The sequence below is a fragment of the Odocoileus virginianus genome, chromosome 20 (genome assembly GCF_023699985.2).
Source record: "Odocoileus virginianus isolate 20LAN1187 ecotype Illinois chromosome 20, Ovbor_1.2, whole genome shotgun sequence".
Classification (NCBI taxonomy): domain Eukaryota; kingdom Metazoa; phylum Chordata; class Mammalia; order Artiodactyla; family Cervidae; genus Odocoileus; species Odocoileus virginianus.
The window spans coordinates 51,270,271-51,294,178 of NC_069693.1; the positions used below are offsets into that span (position 1 = coordinate 51,270,271).

Below are 23,908 nucleotides of genomic sequence, written 5' to 3' on the forward strand. Positions count from 1 at the left end.
TTTTTGGAGACTGTTTCAGTGGCTGCAAAGATCTCTTCTCTCTCTAGCAGAAGAACCAAAAGGACAGTTCAGAGCAAATGATCAGGACTGAGAGAAGCAGAGGAGAAAAATCAAGAGGCCAGAGTGTCACATGGAAGCTCTCCTCTCTTTCTCAGCATCTCCCAGCCTACAAAACACCTGTGTTAATGGGCTATGATAGCCTAGCTGTCCAACCCAAATCCTACCTTGTGGGCAAGGCTTGAGTCTTTTCAGCCCTGCCTTGACTGGATGCACCATTTGCTGTTGTTCAGTCACTAAGTCTGTCCGACTCTTTGTGACCCCATGAACTACAGCACTCTAGGCTTCCCTGTCCTTCACTATCTCCTGGAGTTTGCTCAAACTCATGTCCATTGAGTTAATAATGCCATCCAACCATCTTATCCTCTGTCGCCCCCTTCTTCTCCTTCCCTCAATTTTTCCCAGCATCAGGGTCTTTTCCAATGCACCATTATTACTACACAACTAAGATACCTTCTTCAAGGCTTATATCAGGAATAAAACTGACATCTTAATTTCCACTTGCCTATCTCTATGAGTTCAGAACTCAACTGGGAATATTAGAAAGGGACTTATGAACTGACCCCACCAAACAAAGCAACAACATCCAAGGAAGAACTTTGCATGTATGCTGATTTAATTTTATTTCATTAATTCCAGTTTGGTTTGTATTGCTAATACCAAGATGGCACATGATGTTAAATCTGAGTCAACATCTCAAAGGAATGTGAAGAAATTGGCAAGGGTCCAGAGGAAACTTAATAGAATGGTGAAAGTTGAAACCAGGCCACGGTAGGGAAAGGTAAAACGGATCAGAAGATTTAGTTCAAAGCATATTTGGCTATGATATGACAGAGTCTTCACATTTTTCAAGGGCTACTATGCAAAAGAGTGGTTTAATCAGATTATGTGACTTCCAACGGCAGAACTAAGTGCACTGATTAATGTTCCAAGGAGGCATAATTTGGCTCATTATAAAAATTATATTTGCAATGACTGGCATTGGATAGACATATAGTTACCACCTACAGATGTCCCTTTATGTGTATTATCTCATTTCATCCTGGCAGCAGTCCCAGTGAGATCAGTATATGATTATCTCCATTAAACAGATAAAGAAACTGAGGTTCTGGCAGGTATATTAATTTGCCCTAGGTCAAAAAACTAATAAGCGGCAAGGCAGGAGTTAGTAAATGCATCAGTCATTGTCCTAAGTGTGCGGTCTTAACCACTACATGATACTATCCACCCTGAATGACAGTGGCCAGACCTGCACTTAGATGCACCTGTGTTGTTTCAAAAGAGGGACAGAGTTTTGGTTTTGTTTCTATGCTTCTTTTTAATGAAGCCCAGGTTGGGTTTGACTTTCTAGGCTAAGGACCTCAGTAAATTTGAGTGTTTATAAAAAAATAGGATTCAGGGCTTCCCTGGTGGCTCAGTGGCAAAGAATCTGCCTGGAAACACAGGAGACATAGGTTCAATCCCTGGCAGGAAGATCCCACATGCTGTGGCTTAACTAAGTCCGTACGCTGCAACTACTGAGCCTGTGCTCTAGAGTCCGGGAGCCACAACTACTGAAACCCACGTGCTGCAACTAGTGAAGCCCATGCGCCCTGGAGTCCGGGTCTGTAACAAGAGAAGCCACTAGAGTGAGCACCCCACGCACCGCAACAAGAGTAACCCCTGCTTGCTGCAGCTAGATAATAGCCCATGGGCAACGAAGGTCCAGCACAGCCAAAAATACAAATAGATAAAATTATTTTTTCAAATCAGGATTCAATGAAACCCAGATCCCTTCCCAGTGTTTCAGTTGCCCTATCAAAGCCTTTGACCCATAAAGATGACATTGGGGTTTCACTCAACCTAAGACCATGTTGGGCACTGACTGTTTCAAGTTAAGATCCATCCAGTGCAGTCCCTGGGCCTTGAGTCCTCTGCACACAAAGAGCATTCCACACAGGTCCCTAATAGCTTCTATTTTTGAATTTTAGAATTGTTTTTCAGCGGACATGTATCTTTTCAGTGTCCTGTTTATGGCCTGAAATCCATGGGAGATGGAAAATCTGAGCACAGAGGAACTCATAAGGCATACCAGTGGGCAAGGGAGTGGAAGTGGGGGCCAGGGAGCACATGCTGGGTGTGGTAAATTCTATGTTAAAGAGGAGATGCCCCTTTGTGACAATGGTGGGTAGGATAGATGCAGACGTCCCTGGATCACCCAAGCCAGACATGTTCCTCCATTCCACTCCATGTCTGCCCTAGACTCCCTCCTGCTCCCTGCTTACCTAGCCCTGTCTTATCCTGTTTGGCACCTGGATTCACTGACTTGTGTTACCACCAGATGTCTGTTTTTCTCCATTTTGTTCAGTGCAGCAGAACTATCTGAGCCATCTACTCCTTAACCTGATGTCCCTGGCCTTGATTCAGAACCTCTGTCCACACCGTGTCCTAGTGCATACTTATTGACATCCTATGATCTCATCTAATCACCAGTTCTGAGGGTCCAGCACTGGAGGGTAGGCGATGATGCAAAGGACCAGCATCTGGAAAGGGTTCATCATTAGGAGCATAAATAGGGACACCAAAATGCATGGGATAATCAAGGTTCAGACCAAAAAGCAAATGGACAAGGCAGCTATGTCCACAAGGCAGTAAGCAAGGATAATCTTAGATCAATCTTTAAAAAAAAATTTAATAAGAGTCTAATTGCTTTACATTGTTGTACTAGTTTCTGCCATACCACAACATGAAAAATATGGAACACTTCATGTATTTGTGTGTCATCCTTGCCCCAGGGCCAAGCTAATCTGTGCCATTCAAATTTTAGTATATGTGCTGCTGAAGCGAGCACTTCAACGACTTTTTTGAGATGAACTTGTTTGGACCAGGAATCTTTCTGAAGAGGGCTAAGGACAAAGGTCACCTAAGTGGGAGGGGTAAGAAGAAGGACAGGTAGGAATCAGAGGACAGAGCAGTGGGGGAGAAGTGTGGACATATAGTGTTCTCGAATGCAAAGGAGGCCGTGTCAAGAAGGAAAACACAGTCAGCAGTGCTGGCGTGGGAGCCATGCTCGGGGGACGAGGAGGGTACCAGTGACACTTGGGAGAGCAGCTTCAGCAGCTGGGGTATGACCAGAGGGTGTTCTGTTCGTGCTGCGTCCCGGGTGACGAGGCGCACGCCTCGAACCAAGTCATCACAAAGCCCTGTCCAGAGAAAGCCGAGAATGGCGTCTCTACAGAGCAATGGGCCCTCCGCAGCTTGGCCAAGTCACTCTGACCTTTCTACACGGGTGACCTCAGGAAAAAGAACCAGCAGAGATAAGTCCTTAAGCAAGGGAGCCTATGGGGACAAACCCATTGTGTCCAACCAATGACCACGACAAGGTGAGGACATTTCACCCACTTGGTTCATTCACTAATGGCTCTCTCACTCATGAACACTGAGATGGGTCTAACGTGCTCAGAGACAGAGAAGGAACTTGGTCATAAAAGAGATCTGGTCTCTGCCATCAAACAGCTTACAACACATTTGGGGGAACTTCATTCCATGAGTATATCCGCCAACCTCAACTTGCCATCTAGAATGCCTAATAAAGTCCCCATTCAGATTTTACAAAATTACCCAAGTTAGCAATACCTTTTTTATGCCTCTCTGTAGAGGGCTAAGCTTAAGCTTAAAATGAATGATCAAAGAGGATACGTGTTCATTAAAAACAATCTGATAGACTGACTAAATTATACATTCACCGAAGACTGTATTGATTCCTTACAATATACACCAATGACCTCTTCCCTAGAAGCATTAACCATGATATGTTACTTGTGTTTCTCTTTCTCCATCCTCCTTCTCCAAACCTAATCAAGATCTAGGTCTGTATTTCCAACGGTACCCTCACTGTCCTCAAACTCAAACCTGAAGTTAGATTCACCATATGGCATCTCTCCATTATCACCCTTTTAAAGCATCCTCATCCCCATCTGTGGTACCTTTCATTTTATCTTCTCTCATGAGCATATTCTGCATCCAGTCAATTACCAAGTTCTGTGTCAAGCAGGGTCTTGTGCCCATAAAAGATGTTCAACACTTACTTGCCAATGAATGGACACATTTTATATTCTGGAAACATTTATAGCCGACTGGCAACTGTAGCTATGGCACTGATAATGACAGCTGTTAAGAGCAAGGCTTTGGGTGGCAGATGGGTCTGAGCTGGGTTTAGCCTCATAAGACGCTTGGTCCTTAGAAGAAAAGTTATGACCAACCTAGACAGCATATTAAAAATCAGAGATATTACTTTGCAAACAAAGATCCATCTAATCAAAGCTATGGTTTTTCCAGTAGTCATGTATGGATGTGAGAGTTGGACTATAAAGAAAGCTGAGTGCCAAAGAATTGATGCTTTTGAACTATAGTGTTGGAGAAGACTCTTCAGAGTCCCTTGGACTGCAAGGAAATCCAACCAGCCCATCCTAAAGGAAATAAGTCCTGAATATTCATTGGAAGGACTGATGCTGAAGCTGAAACTCTAATACTTTGGCCACCTGATATGAAGAACTGACTCATCTGAGAAGACCCTGGTGCTGGGAAAGATTGGAGGTGGGAGGAGAAGGTGATGACAGAGGATGAGATGGTTGAATGGCATCACCGACTCAATGCACATGAGTTTGAGTAAGCTCCAAGAATTGGTGATGGACAGGGAGGCCTGGTGTGCTGCAGTCCATGGGGTCACAAAGAGTTGGACACGACTGTGTGACTGAACTGAACTGATGTTGCTTAGTATTCCAAGGACTTTGGACACATCCTTTCCTCATTCATAAGATGTTAGTTATTAAGGTTGTGGGAATCAAATATAAAAAGTATGTAGAGCTCTGAGTGCAGAGATGTTATTTCCTTTAGTCCCTAGTCCACTGTCCCCCTAGAAAAGGAAATGGCAACTCACTCCAGTATTCTTGTTTTTTAATTGAAGGGTAAGTGCTTTACAGAATTTCGTTGTTTCTGGCAAACCTCAACATGAATCAGCCATAGGTATACATATATCCCCCCCATCTTTTGAACCTCCCTCCCATCTCCCTCCCCATCCTAACCCTCTAGGTTGATACAGAGTCCCTGTTTGAGTTTCCTGAGACATACAGCAAATTACTGTGGGCTATCTGTTTTACACATGGTAATGTAAGTTTCCATGTTACTCTTGCCTGGGAAATCCCACGGGCAGAAGAACCTGGTGGGCTACGGCCCATGAGGTCTCAAGAGTCGGAAGTAGCAACTAAACGACCACCACCCACTGTCAAAGCTTATCCACTTCAGCAGTCTAATGTTAAGTTTAAAGGAGCCCAAAGAATTCCCTGGTGCTCCAGTGATTTGGATTCCTGACTTTCACTGCTGAGAGTGCAGGTTCAATCCCTGGACAGGGAAGTAAGGTCCCCCACAAGCCACGTGTTACACGCCCCTCTACCCCCTCACCACCACCGCCAGAAAAAAAATTCAAAGGAACCTAAATCCCAAGCTGATGCCAACAGTATTCCATTTTAGAACACAAATTGGACTGTTTAGTAAGTCCTAGAAAGGGGTGACCATCCACCTAGGACTCTGGGGCGTACGATAAAGACTTCCACATCAAACATATTCTTCTTCCCTTCCCTGATCTCTCTTCCATTGTACCTAGTTTTGAAAATTCCATTAAAAATTATGCAATTCAAAAAAAATATCCAACTGAATAAGTTTTAATGTGTGCTGGCTGTTAATCATGGCTGATTAACCAGTTGCCTGGAAGACCTTATTTTCCTTGTAGAAAGTAACTTTTTCAGATCCTAATGAGCTCCCTCCCACACCCAACACTGGTCTTCATGCTACTCTGGGAATCCTTCTGGGGGCACCCTCCATTTCTTTGTCAGCCATTGTTTTTCCTTTTGGTTCTCTTTTTATCCTACCTAACCTCACCCATTACCACGTCAACAGACAAAATCACCTCTCTCCCTCCCTCCCCCTCCTCTTTCTCATCCACTAACTCCATCTATAACTGTGAGTGTGTGTGTGTGTTGTGTGTGTGTGTGTGTGATCATTTCCAGTTTACAGAGGAGAAACCAGTTTAAAGCCTAAAACCAGGTACTTTGAAAGATCACACTGCTAGTAAGAGGTATCTAGCAGATATCAGGCTGCCCCAGATCCTTGACCATTTTAAAAATTGTTTTAATTGGAGTATAATTTGTTTTACAGTATTGTGTTAATTTCTGCTGTACAATGATGTAAATTAACTATGGATGTGTGCTAAGTCACTTCGGTCATGTACCACTCTTTGTGACCTCATGGACTGTAGCCCGCCAGGCTCCTCTGTCCACGGGATTCTCCAGGCAAGAACACTGGAGTGGGTTGCCATTCCCTCCTCCAGGGGATCTATATGCATACATATATCTGGGGCTTCCCAGGTGGTGCTAATGGTAAAGAACACTCCTGCCAGCGCAGGTGACGCGGGTTCAGTCCCTGGATGGGGAAGATCCCTTGGAGAAGGGCGTGGCCTATAGTCCATGGGGTCACAAAGAGTCGGACAAGACTGAAGCACTTAGCAGACAAGCACACACGTTTATCCCCTCCCTCTCTGGCCTCTCTCCCACCTCACCCCAATCCCACCCCTCTATTTCCTTCCTCCAGGGGTCTTCCCAACCCAGGGATCAAACCTGGGTCTCCCGCATTACAGGCAGAGCCTTCAGCATCTGGGCCCCCGCGGGAAGCCCCTTCCCACTCCTCTAGGTCATCACGAAGCACTGAGCTGAGCCCCCCGTGCTACACGGCAGCTTCCCCCAGCTCTCTGTTTTGCACACGGTAGTGTATATGCGCCTTGACCATCTGGAGGGGCTCTCATCCACAGCACACTTCACTCCCAGCAAGCAGAACCTGTGATCTGGTCCACCGGCTGCCCAGAATGCTGGGGTCCTTTTAGGCAGTGGCCATGGAAAGCCAGAGGGCTTCCCTGGTGGCTCAGATGGTAAAGAATCCGCCTGCAATGCAGGAGACCTGGGTTCAGTCCCTGAGCTGGGAAGATCCTCTGGAGGAGGGCATGGCAACCTATACCAGTATTCTTGCCTGGAGAATCCCCATGGACAGAGGAGCCTGGCAGGCTACAGTCCAAGGGGTCGCAGACAGGACTGAGCAACTAAGCATACACACAGCAGAGAGAGCCAGCTGGAGTTTAAGCCTCTCCTCCTCTTGCCAAAGGGGGTGGGGGTGACAGCCCTTAACTAATTATTGACAGGTATGAGGGTACCCCCTGGCCTGCAATGAGGACAGCTCTCCCCTGTGACACCCAGGCCTCCTGATCTGCCCCGGGCTATGAGCTAACACAGGAGCCAAACTCACTTCCCTTGTTGCTGAATTGGGGCTTGGCCTCCTCCCCTTCCCTGTTCATCTTACCTACTCCAGGACCTCTCACCCTTAACCTATAAACCGTTCCAATGAATTCCTTTCACACAAATCCTCACCTCTATCCCTGCCCCTAGAGATCCTACCCTGAGGCAAGGTGCATGCAAGGTTCCAACCCAAGCTTGTCAGACTTCAACCCTCTTTTGCCTCTACAGTGCTTGACATGCTGTTGCAGGGTGGGTGGGCTCTTCACTAATCTCACAGCCATTTAAAAAAATTGACTGACTGCCATAAGCCTTCGGGGCCTTGAAGACAAATGGGTTTGAATGCCCTATGTGCTATAATTATATGTCTCGGAGACAAAAGCCCTTTATTTTAGCAAAGTGAAATAGGGGACTCAAGGAAAAAGGCTTTTTGAACTTGTAATTGTCCTACACCTGGGTCCATAATTAAGTAGACATTACAGTGGACTTTATCCCTTCAATATGACCTCTTTGTTAAATGGTTTTGTTATGAGAAGTGGAATATTTCCTGCTAATACCACAGTCATCAGGGATTGCAACCCTCCAAAGTGAGGTGGGAACCCTAAGGGCACTCAGGAAGGAAGAGTACCCCCCACCTAGCAGCCATCAGACTTCAGCCACTCCCTGCAGTTGAACCCTGAGGAAAGGAAGCTCAGGATGTGAAAACACAGGATGCTGGCCCCAGGTCGCCAAGGCGTGTATGAAAGGAATGATTTTAGTGAGCCTGAATCTTCCCATTCAGAGAAAAGCCCCAAATTCCTTAACTTAGGATATTTGATCTTCTTTAATCAACAACAGCCTTCTGATGGTCAGACTACCTGCCCTTTGTTTCAAAAAGTTCTGTGTAACCGGTCTCCTCTCCTTGCCTCCTCCGAGCGATTTTCTCAGGGTTTCTTGAGATGCTGTCTCAAGTAACAGCTTGAGAGGCTTGGCTTGAGGCCCTAAAAATTTCCACCAAGTAAAACATAATTCTCAACTTTTAGATTATGAATATTTTTAAAGTCCACAGTTATAAAACTAATATAACTACATTAGACAAGTTCTGAGGGAAAAACAAATCTAAGTACTCTGATCCAACCATTCACGGACTATTTCCTTCTAGTGCTTTTCATGTTCATGTGACACGGATATAATCTTAGCCAAACACCAGGATCCCCTGGGTGCTTTCCCTTAGTTCAGTTTCCATGTTATAGCACAGTTGTCAGGTCATTTTATATGAATTTTTCAAATTCTCACTTTACATCCGGAGACTATACCATCATTTGTCACCATTTTTTTTTCTTCATTTGTTGCTTTCTTTCTAATTTTACAATGTTGTGACCACTTCGATTGTTGCTTTCTTTCTAATTTTACAATGTTGTGACCATTTCGATTGCTTTTGATATTTCACAATTGTAAATAACTTTGTAAATGTACCAGTTTGGTTTGCATCTACCCTTTTTCTCACGTTTCAGATTATTTCTTTAAGAGACGTGTCCAAATCTTGAATTATCAAGTAAAAGAATAACATTTACGGTTTTGAGGTATACTGCCACATTTCTCTATGTACACCCCAACCCTAAAATGTGTACTGACAATATAAGTCATGATAACTTATTGTTTAATGACTTATGAACTGGATTACTATGATAGAGCAGTCAGTCACCCACAGCCAGATATTCTGGAGAGTGAAGTCAAGTGGGACTTAGGAAGCACTGCTGTTAATAAAGCTAGTGGATGTGACAGAATTCCAGTGAAACTATTCAAAACCCTAAAGGATGATGCCATCAAGGTGTTGCAGTCAATATGTCTGGAAGACCCAGCAGTAGCCATAGGACTGGAAAAGGTCAATTCTCATCCCAATTCCCAAGAAGGGTAGTGCTTAAACAATGTTCTAACCATCGGACAATTGCATTCATCCCCCGTAAAATAAGGTCATGCTTAAATTCTTGCATACTATGCTTCAGCATTATGCGAACCAAGAACTTCGAGATGTCCAAGCTGGGTTTAGGAAAAGAAAAGGAACCAGAGATCAAATTGCCAACATTCGCTGGATGATAGAGAAAGCTAGGGAATTTCAGAAAAACATCTATCTCTGTTTCATTGACTATGCCAAAGCCTTCAACTGTGTGGATGATAATAAACTGTGGAAAACTCTTAAAGAGATGGGAATACCAGACCATCTTACCTGTCTCCTGAGAAACATGTATGTGGGTCAAGAAGCAACAGTTAGAACCCTGTATGGAACAACTGATTGGTTCAAGACTGAGAAAGGAATGTGACAGGGCTGCCTGTTGTCACCCTGTTTGTTTAATCTATATGCTGAGCACATCAGGAGAAATGCCGGGCTAGATGAGTTACAAGCTGGAATCAACATCGGTGGGACAGACATCAACAGCTTCATTTATGAGGATGATACCACTCTAATGGCAGAAAGTGCATTTAGAAATCCTAAATGCAAGTGGCAGCCATGCTGTGCTGGAGCAGCCGTGTGCAGATACCCCACGTCCAAGGTGAGGAGCGGCACCTGAGCTTAGCTGGAGCAGCCGTGTGGAGATACCCCATGTCCAAGGTCAGAGAAACTCCAGTAAAACAGTAGGCGCTGGAGCAGCTGGGAGAGATATCCCACGTCCAGTGGCAAAGGAGAAGCCCCAACAAGATGGTAGGAGGGGTGAATTTGCATTTAGAATCAAACCCCGTTCTCACCAGAGACACTCAGAGGGCTCAGACAAACCTGTGCACAGGACCCAGGGACTCCACAGAGACTGAGACAGAGCTGTGTTTGAGCATCTCCTGTGGAGGTTGCGGTCAGCAGTGGTTTGCTGCAGGGACAGGGGCTCTGGGTGTGGGGGTGGCATAACTCCTCTTGGAAGAGGTCACCATTAACCCCACTATAGAGCTGACAGAACTTACACAGGACTGTGACTCTTGGAGGGCACAGCAGAACTTTGTGCACCAGGACCCAGGAGAAAGGAACAGTGACCCCACAGGAGACTTGCCTGTGGGTGTCTGGGAGTCTCTGGCGGAGGCGTGGGTCTGCGGCGGCCGGCTGCAGGGTTGGGGCACTGAGTGTGGCAGTGCGTGCATGGGACCTTTTGAGGGAGGTCATCCTTATCTCCATTACCTCCACCATAGTTTGGACCCAGGTAAATAGCAGGGAGGGAACACAGCTCCACCCATGAACAGAAAATTGGATTAAAGATTTACTGGGCATGGCCCCGTCCATCAGATCAAGACCCAGTATGCCCTCAGTCAGTCTATCCCATCAGGAAGCTTCCATAAGCCTTTTATCCTTCTCCATCAGAGGGCAGACAGACTGAAAAACACCATCACAGAAAACTAACCAATCTGATCACATGGACCGACCACAGCCTTGTCTAACTCAATGAAACTATGAGCCATGGCTTGTAGGGCCACCCAAGATGGACGGGTCATGGTGGAGAGTTCTGACAAAACGTGGCCCACTGGAGAAGGGAATGGGAAACCACTTCAGTATTCTTGCCTTGAGAACCCCATGAAGACTATGAAAAGGCAAAAAGATAGGACACTGAAAGACGAACTCCCCAGGTTGGTAGGTGCCCAATATGCTACTGGAGATCAGTGGAGAAATAACTCCAGAAAGAATTAACAGATGGAGCCAAAGCAAAAACAACACCCAATTGTGGATGTGACTGGTGATAGAAGCAAGGTCCGATGCTATAAAGAGCAATATTGCATAGGAACCTGGATTGTGAGGTCCATGAATCAAGGCAAATTGCACGTGATCAAACAGGAGATGATAAGAGTGAACATCGACATTTTAGGAATCAGCGAACTAAAATGGACTGGAATGGGTGAATTTAACTCAAATGACCATTATATCTACTACTGTGGGCAGGAATCCCTTAGAAGAAATGGAGTAGCTCTCATAGTCAACAAAAGAGTCCGAAATGCAGTACTTGGGTGCAATCTCAAAAGCGACAGAATGATCTCTGCTCATCTCCAAGGCAAACCATTCAATATCACGGTAATCCAAGTCTATGCCCCAACCAGTAATGCTGAAAAAGCTGAAGTTGAACAGTTCTATGAACACCTACAAGACCTTCTAGAATAAACACCCAAAAAAGATGTCCTTTTCATTATATGGGACCGGAATGCAAAAGTAGGAAGTCAAGAAACACCTGGAGTAACAGGCAAATTTGGCCTTGGAGTACAGAATGAAGCAGGGCAAAGCCTAATAGAGTTCTGCCAAGAGAATGCACTGGTCATAGCAAACACCCTCTTCCAACAAGAGAAAACTCTACACATGGACATCACCAGATGGTCGACACCAAAATCAGATTGATTATATTCTTTGCAGCCAAAGATGGAGAAGCTCTACAGTCAGCAAAAACAAGGCTGGGAGCTGAGTGTGGCTCAGATCATGAACTCCTTATTGCAAAATTCAGATTTAAGTTGAAAAAAGCAGGGAAAACCACTAGACCATTCAGGCATGACCTAAATCAAATCCCTAAAGATTATACAGTGGAAGTGACAAATAGATTTAAGGGACTAGATCTGATAGAGTGCCTGATGAACTATGGACAGAGGGTCATGACATTGTACAGGAAACAGGAATCAAGACTATCCCCCCAAAAAGAAATGCAAAAAAGCAAAATGCCTGTCTGAGGAGGTCTTACAAATGGCTGTGAAAAGAAGAGAAGCAAAAAGCAAAGGAGAAAAGGAAAGATATACCCATTTGAATGCAGAGTTCCAAATAATAGCAAGGAGAGATAAGAAAGCCTTCCTCAGTGATCAGTGCAAAGAAATAGAGGAAAATAATAGAATGGGAAAGACTAGAGATCTTTTCAAGAAAATTAGAGATACCAAGGGAACATTTCATGCAAAGATGGGCACAATAAAGGACAGAAATGGTAGGGAACTAACAGAAGCAGAAGATATTAAGAAGAGGTGGCAAGAATACACAGAAGAACTATACAGAAAAGATCTTCATGACCCAGATAATCATGATGGTGTGATCACTCACCTGGAGCCAGACATCCTAGAATGTGAAGTCAAGTGGGCCTTAGGAAGCATCACAACGAACAAAGCTAGTGGAGGTGATGGAATTCCAGTTGAGCTATTTCAAATCCTAAAGATGACGCTGTGAAAGTGTTGCACTCAATATGCCAGCAAATTTGGAAAACTCAGCAGTGGCCATAGGACTGGAAAAGTCAGTTTTCATTCCAACCCCTAAGACAGGCAATGCCAAAGAATGCTCAAACTACCACACAGTTGCACTCATCGCACACACTAGCAAAGTAATGCTCAAAATTCTCCAAGCCAGGCTTCAACAATACGTGAACCGTGAATGTCCAGATGTATAAGCTGGATTTAGAAAAGGCAGAGGAACCAGAGATCAAATTGCCAACATCTGCTGGGTCATCGAAAAAGCAAGAGAGTTCCAGAAAAACATCTATTTCTGCTTTATTGACTATGCCAAAGCCTTTGACTGTGTGGATCATAATAAACTGGAAAATTCTTCAAGCTATAGGAATATCAGACCACCTGATCTGCCTCTTGAGAAATCTATATGCAGGTCAAGAAGCAACAGTTAGCACTGGACATGGAAAAACAGACTGGTTCCAAATCGGGAAAGGAGTATGTCAAGGCTGTATATTGTCACCCTGCTTATTTAACTTCTATGCAGAGTACATCAAGAGAAACTCTGGGCTGGAGGAAGCACAAGCTGGAATCAAGATTGCCAGGAGAAATATCAATAACCTCAGATATATAGATGACACCACCCTTATGGAAGAAAGCGAAGAAGAACTAAAGAGCCTCTTGATGAAAGTGAAAGAGGAGAGTGAAAAATTTGGCTTAAAGCTCAGCATTCAGAAAACTAAGATCATGGCATCCTGTCCCATCATTTCATGGCAAATAGATGGAGAAACAGCAGACACAGTGGCTGACTTTCTTTTGGGGGGCTCCAAAATCACTGCAGATGGTGACTGCAGCCATGAAATTAAAAGACGCTTCTTCTCCTTGGAAGAAAAGTTATGACCAACCTAGACATCATATTACAAAGCAGAGGCATTACTTTGCCAACAGAGGTTTGTCTAGTCAAGGCTATGGTTTTTCTAGCAGTCACATATAGATGTGAGAGTTGGCCTATAAAGAAGGCTGAACACCAAAGAATTGATGGTTTTGAACCATGGTGTTGGAGAAGACTCTTGAGAGTCCCTTGAACTGCAAGGAGATCCAACCAGTCCAGCCTAAAGGAGATCAGTCCTGAATGTTCTTTGGAAGGACTTATGTTGAAGCTGAAACTCCAATATTTTGGCCACCTGATGTGAAGAGCTGACTCATTTGAAAAGACCCATGATTATGGCAAAGATCAAAGGCAGGGGAGGAGGGGGACAACAGAGGATGAGATGGTTGGATGGCATCACCGACTCAATGGACATGAGTTTGAGTAAACTCTGAGAGTTGGTGATATACAGGGAGGCCTGGTGTGCTGCAGTCCATGGGGTCGCAAACAGTCAGAGACGACTGAGTTACTGAACTGAACTGAACTGAAGAGGAACTAAAGAGCCTCTTGATGAGGGTGAAGGAGGAGAGTAAAAGAGCCAGCTTAAAACTAAATATTAAAAAACCTAAGATCATGGCATCCAGCCCCATTACTTCATGGCACATTGAGGGGGAAAAGGTGGAAGTAGTGACAGATTTCCTCTTCTTGGACTCTAAAATAACTGTGGATGGTGACTGCAGCCATAGAATCAGAAGACATTTACTTCTTGGCAGGAAAGCTATGACAATTCTAGACAGTATGTTGAAAAGCAGAGACATTACTCTGCCGACAAAGGTTCACATAGTCAAGGCTAAGGTCTTCCCATTGGTCACATATGGTTGTGAGACCTGGACCATAAAGAAGGCAGAGCGCCAAAGAATCGATACCTCTAAACTATGGTTCTGTAGAAGACTCCTGAGAGTCTTTGGACAGCAAGGAGATCAAACCCATCAATCTTAAGGGAAATCAACCCTGAATACTCATTGGAAAGACTGATGCTGAAGATGAAACTCCAGTATTTTGGCCATCTGATGCAAACAACTGACTCATTGGGAAAGTTCCTGATGCTGGGAAAGATTGAGGAAAGAAGGAGAAAAGGGCATCTGAGGATAAGATGGCTGGATGGCATCGCTGATACAATGGACATGAACTTGGGCAAACTTTGGGAGACGGTGAGGGACAGAGAGTCCTGGTATTCTGCAATCCATGGAGTTGTTAAGAGTTGAACACGACTGGGCGACTGAACAACAACAAGGGTCTAACTAACTAAATTCATTTAAAATTTCCCTATTTAGTACAAAGGTCTTGAGAGCTTCTCTAGAATTATATGGAATCTAGGCATTCCTCATGAAAGTGACTTGAAAGGCACAATTCAGTCAGCCTTAAGGTACGTCCTTCCTTTCTTAAGCCTAAATTTTCTAATTGCTAAGCGTTTCATTCAGGGATTAGTCACTGGGTTTGAGTTGCCTAATTGAATCAGTCATTTTCCATGCCACTGAACACAAGTCAGGACATTTCAACAACTGATGTAAGCTGAGCTGGGTGGTTTCTGCATGCCTCTGTCTTCAAAAGCATAGGATAAAGAATGCTGACAAGATAAACAAGCAAGAGACAATTCCTGCTTTCTCAGTTACCTTGAAGTTTGCCTCTGTTTATCCTAAGCTTTAGTATTCTTATCTATTAGTCTGCTGCTTCTAGAAATCCATTTCCCAGGAATATTTGGACCTCTGGGAAATCATGGCCATTAGTGTCAACAGCAGCATCATGATTATTTTTTTTTAACATGCTTCATTGTTCTCTCTTCTTTCATGCAAGTGGAAAAGTACAAAAAAATAAATTGGAACTGGACTTACTCTGAAGACTGTGGGACTTGCTACTACAGACTGAACAGAAAAATTCATACTCTTCTTACAGCTTTTCACCCAGCCAGCCCTAGAACATTTGAGTGAAACAGTGGAAAACCCAGCCAAGTCCTCCAGATGCGTGATTCCAGGTAACACCAGACATTAGCGTAGATAAACATCCCATGGATCAACTGAATTTTCTACCTTTGAGCTGTTTTGGTAAATTTTTTTCTCATTGCAGAAGCTTGTTTTCTGCAGCACTTCAGAACTCCAACAAGTGCCTACTTGCATCTCATTTTAAGAGAGAATTCCATGATTGAGTTAAAAGTCAAGAGCAAGATAGACAAGTCAGTTTCTAGTCCCTTTCTCCGTGACTTGGGAATTCGCCTGATTTGATTCCATTCACACTGCCTGTTTGCCTTCTCAGCACTCCCGGGGGTCACAAGCTAGGGGTGGAGAGTGGGGTAATGACCTCGTTCCCAGCAAATGGTTCTGCAGCTGCTGTCCTCACTGTGGCTGGACTTTCTGGGTGAGGATAACACTGGGAAACCCTAATTAAAGGACTATCCAAGCTCAAACTTCACAACCAAACAAACCAGTTTTACAATACCCAGGAATTTAATTTGGCCTCACACTTGCAGCAGGGGGAAAAAGCAACACAAGAGAAGGAAAAAAAGCTAGCACCTCAGCCAACCGGCAGCCAGCCGCCTTCTGAACACCTTGCCAAATTGATCTAATTAAGAAACATTAGCGGTCCCAAGATAAGACAGATCTGAAGACAAAGGTTCGGATGAGACTCGCTGTTCTTGACAGCAGTTGGGGAAAACCGCAAAGTTTTCCAGCCTGGGTGAGTCTCTTCGATATTTAAATAACGAAGCAAAGTACAAGGATAACCTCAATTTGACAGCTTTTTTGTGCATCTCAGGAATAAGAAGCCAAGTCTAAAACACATCTAAACATTAATCTCAGAACAAAATTTGGTTTTAGCTTAAAAAAAAAAAAACCTATAGGGTTTTCCTGGCTACGATGAAACAAACCGCCTTGGCTTATTTGTACATATCCTAGGAAATTAACAAAATCGTGACTTAGATACATGTTCCCTTCCGAGTCCCTCTTACCACCAGCCTCATCAAGAGCACCTTCTAAAGAAAGCAGATCAAATCGTTGTAGTAAAAGACACTGGGGATGTGCTTGCATTTACTCCATGCCAGATATATTCTTTTTAAACCTAATCTGAAAAAAAGTCCTGCTAAGGCAAAGCAAGGGCCAGTTCCGGCCCTGAGCAGGGCTGTCCACTTACCTGTGATCAGCACCGCCTTTTGATCCACAGGTAACAACTCTTGGCCAGAAAAGTAAGTATACATGACGAAATACAACAGGGAGAAGAGGACTAAGCCCCAGAAGAGGGACAGGCTGATCAGGTAAGCTCCTCCCCAGAGGCCCACCAGGCAGACCACCTTTCTCCCCACCTGCCCTGGGCTCGTCTTGAGTTTGCAAAGAATTGTTCCTCCCAGCAGTGCGGTGACAGTCAGGCAGAGCCAGCCTGGATCAGAGAAGAAAGTGCCCATTCTCGGCGACTCTGCACCCTTCCTGCTCACGGCCAGAGTGGAAAGTGGGCAAAGGCAGTCTGTAGGCAGCCCGGGTTATATGAACGGGGAGCAAGAAGGGAGGGGGAGAAAGCAGCCCCAGCTCACTTAAGCATACGCATACAGCCACATAGTTCCTGGTGGATAATTTAAATCAGTCTGCAGTTTAATATAAATACTAGAGCACTGACTATTTGATTACTCCCCCCCCACACCCACTGCACACATGACACAGATGTGTACTCACCCATAACAAACACACGCATCATTTTTTTTTTAATCACCTCTGGAGAGATAACTAGTTGGGTAATAATTGACAGAATTCAAACTGTCTGAACTGTGAATAGCAAAACCTCTAGCTCACAGGAGATTTCTTCTCCTTTCAGAGCCTGTGGTGTGTGGGTCAAGCCTCTTTTCTGACCCAGGGGTGTGTGTGTGTGTGTGTGTGTGTGTGTGTGTGTGTGTGTGTCTATGTAAATCCAGGCAACCACTCTGGAAGATCAACTCTGGAAGGGAAACAGATCACTGATTTCGTCCACATCTGCAGCACTCCTGCCATCTCCCACTGGAGCCAGGCTGAAGGGTTGGATGGAAAGAGAACGCAGAAGTAGAGGAAGAGATTCTTGGCAGAAGAGAAGTGCTTTGGTCTCACCAGAGGAAAGACAAGCCAGGGAGAGATAACACTGTAATAAAAATATGACTAATGGTCGATAGATATCTATTTGTGCCAGGAGCCATGTTCAGCTGAGACTCAATTTTCTGCCAAACTCTGATCCAGGCAGTAGCTTTCAACAGTCAATATGCACAGCATCTCTGAACACAGTATCTTTATGAAGTAACTTCTATCATTGTAGTAATTTTACGGGTGAGGACACTGAGGCACAGAGAGCTTAAGCGACTTGCCCAAGATCACACAGAAGTGGAGACAAGCAGTCTTATTTCAGAGTTTTATGCTCTAACCACTCTACTGTCCTAGGGGAAAAAAATTAAAGACAATTAGCATATTATGTACTAGCTCTTCTCTATTTTAGCCTCATTTGAAGCATGAAATAGTTCAAGGTGGATGTTACTATGCACATTTTACAGTGTGGAAAATTGAGGCTGGAAGAGGATAAGCTACTTAAGAATAGTGGGTCAAGACCCACAGCCATGACTCAGTTTTCTCAAAAGGCAGCACTCGGGAGCATTGACAATGCTGACAGCCCCAAGAGGTCACCACCCCACTTGGGTTTACAGCCTCGTGTGCTCTGGGCACCTGTCTAGGACGGACCCAGAATTCTGATAAAGCTGACTGTTGGTATCTCTGGAGAAACAAGAAAAGTCCTCTGTCTGAGGTCGGATTGGCTGTATTCAAATCCAGTCTCAGCTCTGCAGCTTAATAGCTAGGTTTTCTTGGGTGGGTGATCCTTTTTCCCTAAACCCTCATCGCCTCAGCTCTAAAACCATAAAAACACTAAGGAAAAGTGCTAAGTATATCCTGCCTGGCACACCAGAAAGGGCCTCATCAGTGCTGGCAATTTGCATTTCTTCAACAAGAGAGAAAGAACCAGGGGAGGAAAACAGAGCGCCTAGTGGCATGTAGATTTCTCACAAACCCTGGCTGAAGTTAGCACGTGCTGAGGGTGCGGAGGAGGTGTGGGATTGTGTCGCTGTTTGCTAAGTCGTGTCTGACTCTTTTGTGATCCCATGGACTGTAGCTAGCCAGGCTCCTCTGTGCATGGGATTCTCCAGGCAAGAGAACTGGAATGGCTTGCCATTGCCTCCTCTGGGGCATCTTCCCGACCCAGGGATTGAAGCCACATCTCCTGCATTGGCAAGTGGATTCTCTACCACTGAGCCACCGGGGGATCCCGAGGCCAGGGGAGAGGAGTCCAGTGATGGGTGATGGGGCGGAGGCAGGACTTTGGAGGATGTGTACCTAGCAGCCCACCAGGGAAGAAGGTAGGTAGAGCTTTGGATCAGAGTCGGGGAAGCTGCCTTCCGGCCTCAGATGAGCCTGAGATGAACCACTTGGCTCAGCCAGCTCAGCTTTAAAGGCAGATGAGGCCAAGCCACCTGGGCTTGGCGCTATCTCAGGACCCAAGGAGGGGTAGTTCTTGGGCATCCCTGGTGGTCCTGTGGTTAATCACCTTTTGGACCATCACCTTCCAATGCAGCGGATGCAGGTACAATCCTTGGTCAGGTAGGAAAGATCCCATGTAGCAGCCCCAAAACATAAAACAGAAGCACTATTGTAACAAATTCAATAGAAACTTCTAAAACAAATAGTTCACATCAAAAAAAACATCTTTAAAAAAAAATGAGGGGAGACTGGGCCTGAAACTTATCGTGCTGTGGGACCGTGATGGGTGATGACAAAGCCACTGTGGGGGTCTCACTTGGGGCAGTGGCCCTTCTTGTCTGCCCTCCCGGCCACAAGGACATCAGAAGTTGTCGGCTTCAGGTCAGGGAGCTGTGGGGTAAGGATCTGAAATCCCCCTTGGTGAGCCCCGAGATCGCCCTCACTCCACACACCCCATTTCCTCCTGTCAACTGTCCACAAATCCATCCCCAGAGCTGGTACCTCATAGTCCTTTGGCCTCCTCAGCCAGGATTCAGTCAAGCTAGCTCTGATGTCAGATGGATTCTAGGTGAGAATGCGGGAGAGTTACGGCTCTTGGTCAGGGCCCTCTGTGCTTTTTCTGGCCCCTGGGGCTGGGACCTGACCCCCAAGCGGGTTTTCTGATGGTGCACGCCCACCAGAGATGGAGCGAATCTTCTCCTGGTGGCGGCCCATGTGGCTTCCCAGCTGCTCGATGCTGGGGCCCCCAAGGAAAAGGCAAAAGATGCTGTGATGTAGGGGAAGGGGGTACACTATATTAAGAATGCAAGCTTTATTTTCTTATTTCTGTTGAATGTTTTGATGTACAATGTTGTGTTATGTTCTGCTGCACAGAAAAGTGATCCAGTTATACATATAGACACATTCTTTTTATATTATTTTTAATTATTTATTATTATTATTATTATTTTGGCTGTGCTGGGTCTTCGTTGCTGGGTGAGGGCTTTCTCCAGTTGTGGCCAGTGGAGGCTCCCCTTCGCAGTGGTGCACGGGCTTCTCATTGCAGCGGCTTCTCTCGCTGCAGACCATGGGTTCTACGTGCATCGACTCAGTAGTTGCGGCAGGCAGGCTTAGTTGCTATGTGCCACGTGGGATCATCCCAGACCGGGGAGCCAACCCATGTCCCCAGCACTGGTAGGCGAAGTCTTAACCACTGGACCACCAGGGAAGTCCTGCACACTTTCTTATTTTAATTTTATTTTCCATTATGGCTTATCATAGGTTATTGAATATAATTCTCTGTGCTCTATGGTAGGACTTTGTGGTTTATCAGACAATAGAAAGTGAAAGTGAAAATGTGAGTTGGTCAGTCGTGTCCGACTCTTCGCAACCCCATGGACTGTAGCCCGCCAGGCTCCTATATCCATGGAATGCCCCAGGCAAGAATACTGGCATGAGTAGCCATTCCCTTCTCTGGGGGATCTTCCCAAACCAGGGATCAAACCCAGGTCTCCTGCATTGCAAGCAAATTCTTTACCAACTGAGCCACCAGGGAAACCCTTATACTGACTAACTCCAGCCTCCCACTCCATCCGTCCCCTGACGCTCTCCCTCTTGGCCGCAAGTCTGTTCTTGTCCATAAGTCTGTTTCCTGCTTCATAAATAGGTTCATTTGTGTCGTGTTTTAGATTCACATATAGTAGTATCCTATGATATTTGTCTTTCTCCTTCTGACTTATTTCAGTTAGTATGATAATCTCTAGTAACATCCATGTTGCTGCAAATGGCATTATTTCAAAGAATACATGAGCTTTAAAGACTCACAGGACTGAGTTTGAACATGACTCTGCCAACTTACTAGCTGTGAGGCATTGGGCAATTACCTGCCCTTCCTGAGTCTCAGTCCCCTGCTCTGAAGGAGGGTAGATGGTGGTGGAAAGGGAGGGGTTTTACCATTGGGAAAACAGACATGGGACTGCAGAATTCCTGGTTGAAAACTAGTTCAATCCCACCTGATCTTTGGATATGTTTTCATTCAGATTGAGGACTCCAGGGCCCTAGTCCATCTGAGGGGCTGCTCTACCTCTGAATGAGGACTTCTTCCATCTGACTGAGCCGAACTGGGTCTCCTGTTCATCCCCATTATTCTATCCCAGAGCTTTCCTTGACACCATTTTTGCTGGACCAATGTCCCATTTCTGGCAAACTGATACTTAGCTTTCCAGCGGGGTGGTGCCACTTGGATCAAGTCATTCTTGTTAATGGCGTCAATGAGCCAGCGTGTTGCTTCCTTCTGCCAGGAGAGTTCACATTTTTGAAGGCGCCTTCTGGCCCAGACGGTAAAGAATCTGCCTGCAATGCAGAAAATCTGGGTTCAATCCCTGGGTTGGGAAGATGGCAACCCACTCCAGTATTCTTGCCTGGAAAATCCCATGGACAGAGGAACCTGGTGGGCTACAGTCCCTGCAGTCACAAAGAGTCAGACACAACTGAGCGACTAACACTCTGAAGACAAGATATCTTATCCCATTTCTCAACCCAGGGAAGGAGGGAAATGCTGAGAATCTGGAATGTATATTTTCTTAGAATTGATGGCTCTTGAGTTTAAAAGGGACATTTGAAGAAGTAAAACATGGATTCTCTCTGTAACGTCCCCACCAAGTGGTCATCTTGTCTACTGCCAGTATGCCTCTCATGACAGGCACTCAAAAGCTTCTGTAGCCTTTGGGAACAGTTGAGAACCAGTTGAGAACAGTTCAGAGTGTTAGAAAGCTCTCCTCTAGTCTGAATTGTATCATGTCACTTGTCCACCCTTTTTCAGAGTGTCACACAAGCCAACTTAGTAGTTCCTGTTTCATTCAGATATTTGAAGACTCCTGTCGTGTCTTACCTTCCCCAAGTGGGTGGCCCTCAGTTCTCTCAGTTGCCCCTTATGTAAAGTAGAACATAATCTATCTGGTACTTAGTGTCTGAAGCAGCCCTAACTTTAAGAGTTCAAACATTTAAAAAACCATGTTGTTGCAGTAACTGAAGAAATGTTGTTATAATGAATGTAATAGCATGATGACAACATAATTCATCCAGTAGAGAACGACCTTGTGTGGATGTCACCATGACCCAAATATCGAGATACGGAGACGACAGTACTGTCATAATGGTTCATCCCACGGATGTCAGGGTGGTCTTGGAGTAGCACAAGGTTTGCCATATTTTTCAAGCTTTGGGATGATAACTAACATTTTAAGTGTTTAGCTGTAATTGTGCAAATATTATATATCCTTTCTCTAGTTCACATTTGGGAGTGGGGAGAGACACAACAAGGTGGTGCTGGATAGAGTCTTTTTTCTGCCACTGAACTATGGTGGGGTAAAAATGTTGAAATCGTTAATTTCAAATAAATCAGATCTAAATTTATTGTATAGGGTTTCAAAAATCCTTAGCAGCCTGGCCTTTCCTAAAATAGAACTCAAGTACTTACTTCTCCTCTAAAAGGTTAGGACCAGAAGAGGTCACAATATTTTTAGTACAGTGCAAACAGCACAGAATAGAGCAAGATGATCACCTCCCCTATCCCTAAAGTAATATCTTTAGTTATATGCCCAAAGACTCATTTGCTCTTTAGACAGCAGTGTATTGTGACTTACTCCCATTGTGTTTGCTATCAAGTGAAATTCCAATTTTTGCAGCTTTCTTGTCACTTTAAAATTATTTTGGTGTCAAAAATAGAAATGTTAGTAAATATCCATGAGTCCATGCTGATACAGATAAATGATTAAATAAGTAAATAAATGGAGAAAAGACAAATCTCTCATGCAGAAAATTTCCAATTAATTTACATAGATACACCCACTCAAGGAGGTGGAACAGAACTCACACTAAGAAGTGTGACTTCCTTCCAAAATGAACAGCCTGGAGGCTAAGACAGGAACCTGCCATGGGGAAACATGAACAAACTCCATCTCAGCCAGGTGACTGAGATCAACATGACCGGTGATAAGTCACGTAATGAAAATGGCACAGTTATCCTTGCAGAACATTCTACAAAACACCTGGCCAACACTCTTCAAAGCCGTCAAAGTCATCAAAAACAAGGAACTGCTGAGAAACGGTCACAGCCTAGAGAAGCCTAAGGAGACATGACAAGTAGATGCAACGTGGGATCTCGGATGGGGTCCTGGACCAGAAACAGGACAAGGACATCAGGTAAAAAGTATAGACTTTAGTTAATAATAATGTATCAGCATTGGCTCATTAGCTGTGACAGACACCCCACAGTAATGGAAGATATAGGGGAGAATGGGTGGAAGTACAGAACTCCATAATAATCTTTGTCTCTTAATCAAACAGTTTAATTCATTTTGTTAAATGTGAGTGTTGATATATTTAGTTTAAACCCATCATTTTACTGTTTACCTTCTATTATTAGTCCGTTCTATATTACTTTTCTTCTACTTTTTGACTTCTTTTGCATTAATTATTTTTCAGCCCATCTTCCACCCTCCCCCCTCCTTACATTCACAGTTACATACTTTCAAAAAATAGATTTGTTTATTTGGCCACACCAGGTCTTAGTTGCATACCAGGCCTTTGATCATCCAACTCGATGCAGCATGCAAACCCTTAGTTGTGGCATGTGGAATCTAGTTCACTGACCAGGGACTGAACTCATGCCTCCTGCATTGGGAGCATGAAGTCTTAGCCACTGGACCACCAGGGAAGTCCTTGACAGTTACACACTTTTTATGATTCTTTTAGTAGTTGCTTATGATACTTATCAAAGTCAACATGACTTGGCATTTTGGCACCCTATCTACACAATGCAGGACCTTTGAGCACCATAACACCATTCCACCCTTCCTGGCTTGAATGCTAATGTTGTCATTAATTTTTGTTACCTAGATATGTCAAATCACATATGATACTACTATATTTGTCTCATAAGTCAAATGTTTAGCTAATTTTCCCACAAAGTTGTTACCTTTCATGACTTCTCATTCTTTCTCATATCTTCATGCTTA

At 44.6% G+C, this 23,908-nt stretch overlaps 2 protein-coding genes and 1 non-coding gene across 7 annotated transcripts in view; 1 reads left to right on the forward strand and 2 right to left on the reverse strand.

The window, feature by feature from the left end:
• Positions 1-17,013, reverse strand: part of HSD17B2 (hydroxysteroid 17-beta dehydrogenase 2) — an 84,998-nt gene extending 67,985 nt beyond the window's left edge. Inside the window, exon 1 of the mRNA XM_020872279.2 lies at positions 16,564-17,013. Coding sequence (XP_020727938.2) covers positions 16,564-16,831 — 268 coding nt within the window. The 5' untranslated portion in view covers positions 16,832-17,013. The remainder of the gene's footprint in view (positions 1-16,563) is intronic.
• SDR42E1 (short chain dehydrogenase/reductase family 42E, member 1) overlaps positions 1-23,908 on the forward strand; it is a 125,414-nt gene that overhangs the window by 60,544 nt on the left and 40,962 nt on the right. Inside the window, exons 1-2 of one of the 5 annotated variants that reach the window (XM_070451490.1) lie at positions 20,011-22,089; positions 22,731-23,093. The exons of the other annotated variants lie outside the window; for them this stretch is intronic. The gene's annotated coding sequence lies outside the window, so the exon portion shown is untranslated. Of the gene's footprint in view, positions 1-20,010; positions 22,090-22,730; positions 23,094-23,908 lie in introns of those variants that run through there. 5 annotated transcript variants of the gene reach the window in all.
• LOC139030078 (U6 spliceosomal RNA) lies at positions 2,786-2,887 on the reverse strand. The gene has a single exon (XR_011482397.1). It is a non-coding gene; the product is annotated as a U6 spliceosomal RNA (small nuclear RNA).